This window comes from Molothrus ater, unplaced genomic scaffold (assembly GCF_012460135.2).
Source record: "Molothrus ater isolate BHLD 08-10-18 breed brown headed cowbird unplaced genomic scaffold, BPBGC_Mater_1.1 matUn_MA98, whole genome shotgun sequence".
Lineage (NCBI taxonomy): Eukaryota > Metazoa > Chordata > Aves > Passeriformes > Icteridae > Molothrus > Molothrus ater.
In genome coordinates this window covers 473873-478003 of record NW_023416560.1, presented here as the reverse complement: position 1 = coordinate 478003, position 4131 = coordinate 473873, and the positions used below count along the sequence as shown (strand labels likewise).

General features: G+C 54.8%; 1 protein-coding gene across 1 annotated transcript; it reads right to left on the bottom strand.

The window, feature by feature from the left end:
• Positions 1-1868: 1868 nt before the first annotated feature.
• On the bottom strand, positions 1869-2942 carry LOC118700906 (zinc finger protein 436-like; the record flags this gene model as incomplete). The annotated part of the gene is made up of 1 exon (XM_036405482.2): positions 1869-2942. A coding segment is annotated over one exon (1074 nt), but the record flags the coding sequence as incomplete, so codon positions are not given.
• Positions 2943-4131: the final 1189 nt, after the last annotated feature.

Sequence of the window (4131 nt, the reverse complement as noted above, 5' to 3'; positions counted from 1 at the left end):
TTCTTTTCCATAGGAAGGAAGAACAGAGCCCCCAGTGTTTGCCATCCAGAGAGAGTGACCACCAGAGGACAAGGCCAGCCAGAAAGTGGCAGTTGTTTTTTTTGAGAGAAACCCTTGCATATAGGATAAATTTTAGAGAGAAATACCAATTTTGGCAATGGACATTTTAAAAAGAGGGATGGTTCTTTTCTATAGCAGGAAAGCATGGAGCCCCAGTGTTCCAGGAGCTGATGAGAGGCAGCCCTTGACATCCCAACAACTCACCCAGAACCTGTCAGGGGGCCCTGGGAGGCAAGCCAGCCAGGTCTGTTCAATGTTCCCTCAGTTCCATTGGGGCCCCACAGTGTCCCAATGGTCCCTCGCTTCCATGAGCCCTGAGGGTTGCATAATGCCCCCTTGGTGACACCAGCCCTGAAGGGTCCCAATGGTCTCCATGGTTCCATCAGGCCCCACAGAGCCATAATGGTCTCTGGGTTCCATGAAGCCCCACTGTGTCACCATGGCCCCTTGGTTCCATGGGCTCCAGTGGTGCCACAAGGATCCCCTTGGTTGCATGAGGTCCCCACAGTGTCCCAGTGATCTCCAGGGGAAGGGAAGAACCCAGCCCCAGTGTTGCAGGGGCAGTCACCAGAGGTCAAGGCCAGCCAGGCTTGATGGTACTGGCAGATTGTGCCTGGAGCAACCTTTGGATATACAGAATTTTGGAGGTGGAATCCCAATTTCAGACATGGACACCTGGAGGATAAGGATGGTTGTTTTCCATTGGAAAGAAAGCACGGAGCACTGATTCAATGGTGACATTTGGGGATCTATGGGGAGCATTGGGGATCATTTCTGCACCTCGTGACCCAACAGGAGCTTCTCTAATAAATGTTGCCTGAAGCTCCCACTGTGGCCATGACAGGAACCCCTGTGAGTGTCTGGGACATCCCAGTTCTTTGGAAGCCTGGGGACTCCAGGGATGTCACCATGGAATGGCTGTGACTGCCTCTGACCACAGGGCTCTTTACCATCCCAGAAACCCCTCGGAGGTCTCCATGGAGCCCCTGTCTCTGCCTGTGACATTCCAGCTCTCGAACAGCCTGGAGATTCTTGGAATGTCCCCATGGAACCCCTCTGAGGGCCTGTGACAAATCTGATCCATAGCAGGCAACCATCACCAGTCCCCTGTTGCTATGGTCAGTTTCCATGGCAACCATCACCAGCTCCCTGTTGCTATGCTCAGTCCCTTGGCAGCTCCATGGAGACCCCATGCCAGGGGTGGTTGCCATGGCCACCAGGGCTGCCACCAGCTGGGATGCTCGCTTTCCACAGGCCGGGCTTCAGGAATGGGATTCCCCAATTTCCTGCTCCCGCTAAAACTGCGCTGCCCTCACTGCCCTCCCGCCTCCCATGGAAAGCACAAAAGGCAAAGATCCCCGGCTGGGGAAAGAACAATTTATTGGGAACAGCAACGAGATAAAGAACAAACAGGAAGAGAAACAAAATTGATAACAGAAGGGATAAGTAAAACTATTTACAGAGAAAACTACAACATCAACAACGAGTTCTTCCTGGCAATGTATTTCCTCCTGTCTGGAAAGGACACCCTTTTTCTCAGGGAGAGAGAGAGAGAGTCCCTTTCCTGCCCCTGGCAATGAACTGAGGTGGGAGTGAATGTAATGACAAGGCAATGGCCAGACCCTCATGTTCTCCAATCCCACATCATGTCATTGGCAGGGGCAACAAAAGGTACAGGTGTCTTCCCAGCATGGATCACAGGGAACATGGATCACCAGGGCCCTGACCAATGTGGGTTCTCCAATGGGGGATGAAGCTGGAGCAGTGCATGAAGCTCTTCCTGCAGTTGGGGCATTTGCAGGGCTTCTTTACTGGTGCCTCCGTTGGTGTCTGGTCAAGTGAGAGCTGCTGGTGAAGCTCTTCCCACACTGGGAACACTCGTAGGGCCTCTCCCCAGTGTGGATGCGCCGGTGGGTGATGAGGGTGGAGTTGTGCTTGAAGCCCTTCCCGCAGTCGGGGCAGAGGAAGGGCCTCTCATCCGTGTGAATGCGCTGGTGCTGGAGGAGCTGAGAGCTGGTGTGAAACCTCTTCTGACACTCGGGGCACTGGTAGGGCCTCTCCCCTGTGTGGATCATTTGGTGGATGATCATTTGGGGCTTCCTACTAAAGGTCATCCCACATTCCCCACAGTTGTATGGCCTTTCCCCAGTGTGGATCCTCTGGTGGCAGATCAAGAGAGACTTCTGCCTAAAGCTCTTCCCACATTCCCCACATTCATAGGGTCGTTCCCTGGTGTGGGTCTTCTGGTGGGAGATCAGGTTAGAGTTCTGGCTGAAGCTCATCCCACATTCCCCACACTTGTAGGGCTTCTCCCCGGTGTGGATCCGCTGGTGCCTGATGAGGTGGGAGTTGCGCTTGAAGCCCATCCCACAGTCAGGGCAGCGGAAGGGCCTCTCATCCGTGTGAATCCGCTCATGCAGGAGGAGATCGGAGTTGGTGTAAAACCTCTTCTGACACTGGGGACACTCGTAGGGCCTCTCCCTCTCCCCAGCGTGGATGCGCTGGTGGGTGATGAGGGTGGAGTTGCGCTTGAAGCCCTTCCCACAGTCAGAGCAGCGGAAGGGCCTCTCATCCGTGTGAATCTCCTGGTGCTGGAGGAGACTGGAGCTGGTCTGAAACCTCTTCTGGCACTCAGGACACTCATAGGGCCTCTCCCCAGTGTGGATGCGTTGGTGGATGATGAGGGCAGAGCTGCAGCTGAAGCCCTTCCCACACTCCCCACACTCGTAGGGCCATTCCCCAGTGTGGATCATCTGGTGGCTGATCAGGGTGCTGCTCTGCCTGAAGCTCTTCCCACACTCCAAGCACTTGTGGGGCTTCTCCCCATCAGGAGGCTGCCCATGGGCCACCAGCTCTGAGATCTGGCTGAAGCTCTGCCCACCTTCCTGGCTCAGGGTGGGTCTTTCCTCCTCAGAGCACCCTGGGCTGGGTTTGGAGCCCCTCTTCCTGTAGAATCTCTGGGGATTTTCCTCCCCATTGGATTCCTGTGCCCTGGAGCCACTCAAAATGGCCTCATCCATGAGTTTCTGCTGTGGGGATTTCACCTCTCTGGTCTCCATCCTCAGCTCCTTCCCGGGGGGAGGAAGGACAAGCAGAGGATGGGATTTGCCTCCGTGCCAGAGGGAAGGGGAAGGAGATCCCCCCAGTGCATCCCCGGCAGGACGGGGTTGGCAGCAGGGTTGTCCTACAGCCAGGGGCTGTGCTGGGCTGGGAGATGGAGCAGGAGAGAGGGGGAAAGGGGCATTGACTTCCTCCTCACCTGCCTGGGTGTCCCGGGGCTCCTTCCTCTTCCTCGCAGCCTCCTCCTCCATCTGGCAAAGGTTTAGGGATGTGAAATCCTGTTTTGGGAGGAAAGCAAGGGATGAGCGCATTGAATTTTTTACTGGTTTGAAGGCAAACCTGGGGAGGGTCTAGGCGATAATTACAATTTAATAAGAAAATGAAGATCAAGGCAATGATACAGAAACACTGCCTTAAACTGACCGAGTCAGGATATAACCTGACACCCTGCTGCTGGTCAGGCTGGTGGCTGCAGTCCCATTAAATGGTGGCTTCAGTCCTGTGGGAGTGATGAACGTGATTCTGTCCAAGCAGTGATCCTGTAGAAGGGTCTGGTCTTCCTCTGGAGGTCCAGGGGTGGTTCTGGAGCTCTTGTCCTCTGGGAATCCAGTAGGCAAGCTGCTCCTGGTGTTGCAAGGTTCACCTTATATGCAGGTAGGAATGCTTGGATCCTCCCCCTGGGCGGAGCATCCCACAATGGGATGATGGAATTTTATCAGTCCTGCAGTGACACTCAATGGCCCATTCACAGATGATATCTCCCCTGGAGGGCGTTATCAGGGCTGAGTTATGGAAGAGATAAAGAACACCGCCCCACCTGTTTATAGCAGTTGATGAAGATGGGCATTGAAAACATGCATTGGGTTCCATCTTACACTGCAGCCTGAAACAGTGGGGGAATCCCTGCTCAGGGGGTGAACACCACCCCCCTTACCCAAACTGGCTCAGGTGTAAAACCCCCACCCCGGGAAGGCCACACACACAGGGGACAATGTCACACTTGCCCTGCCC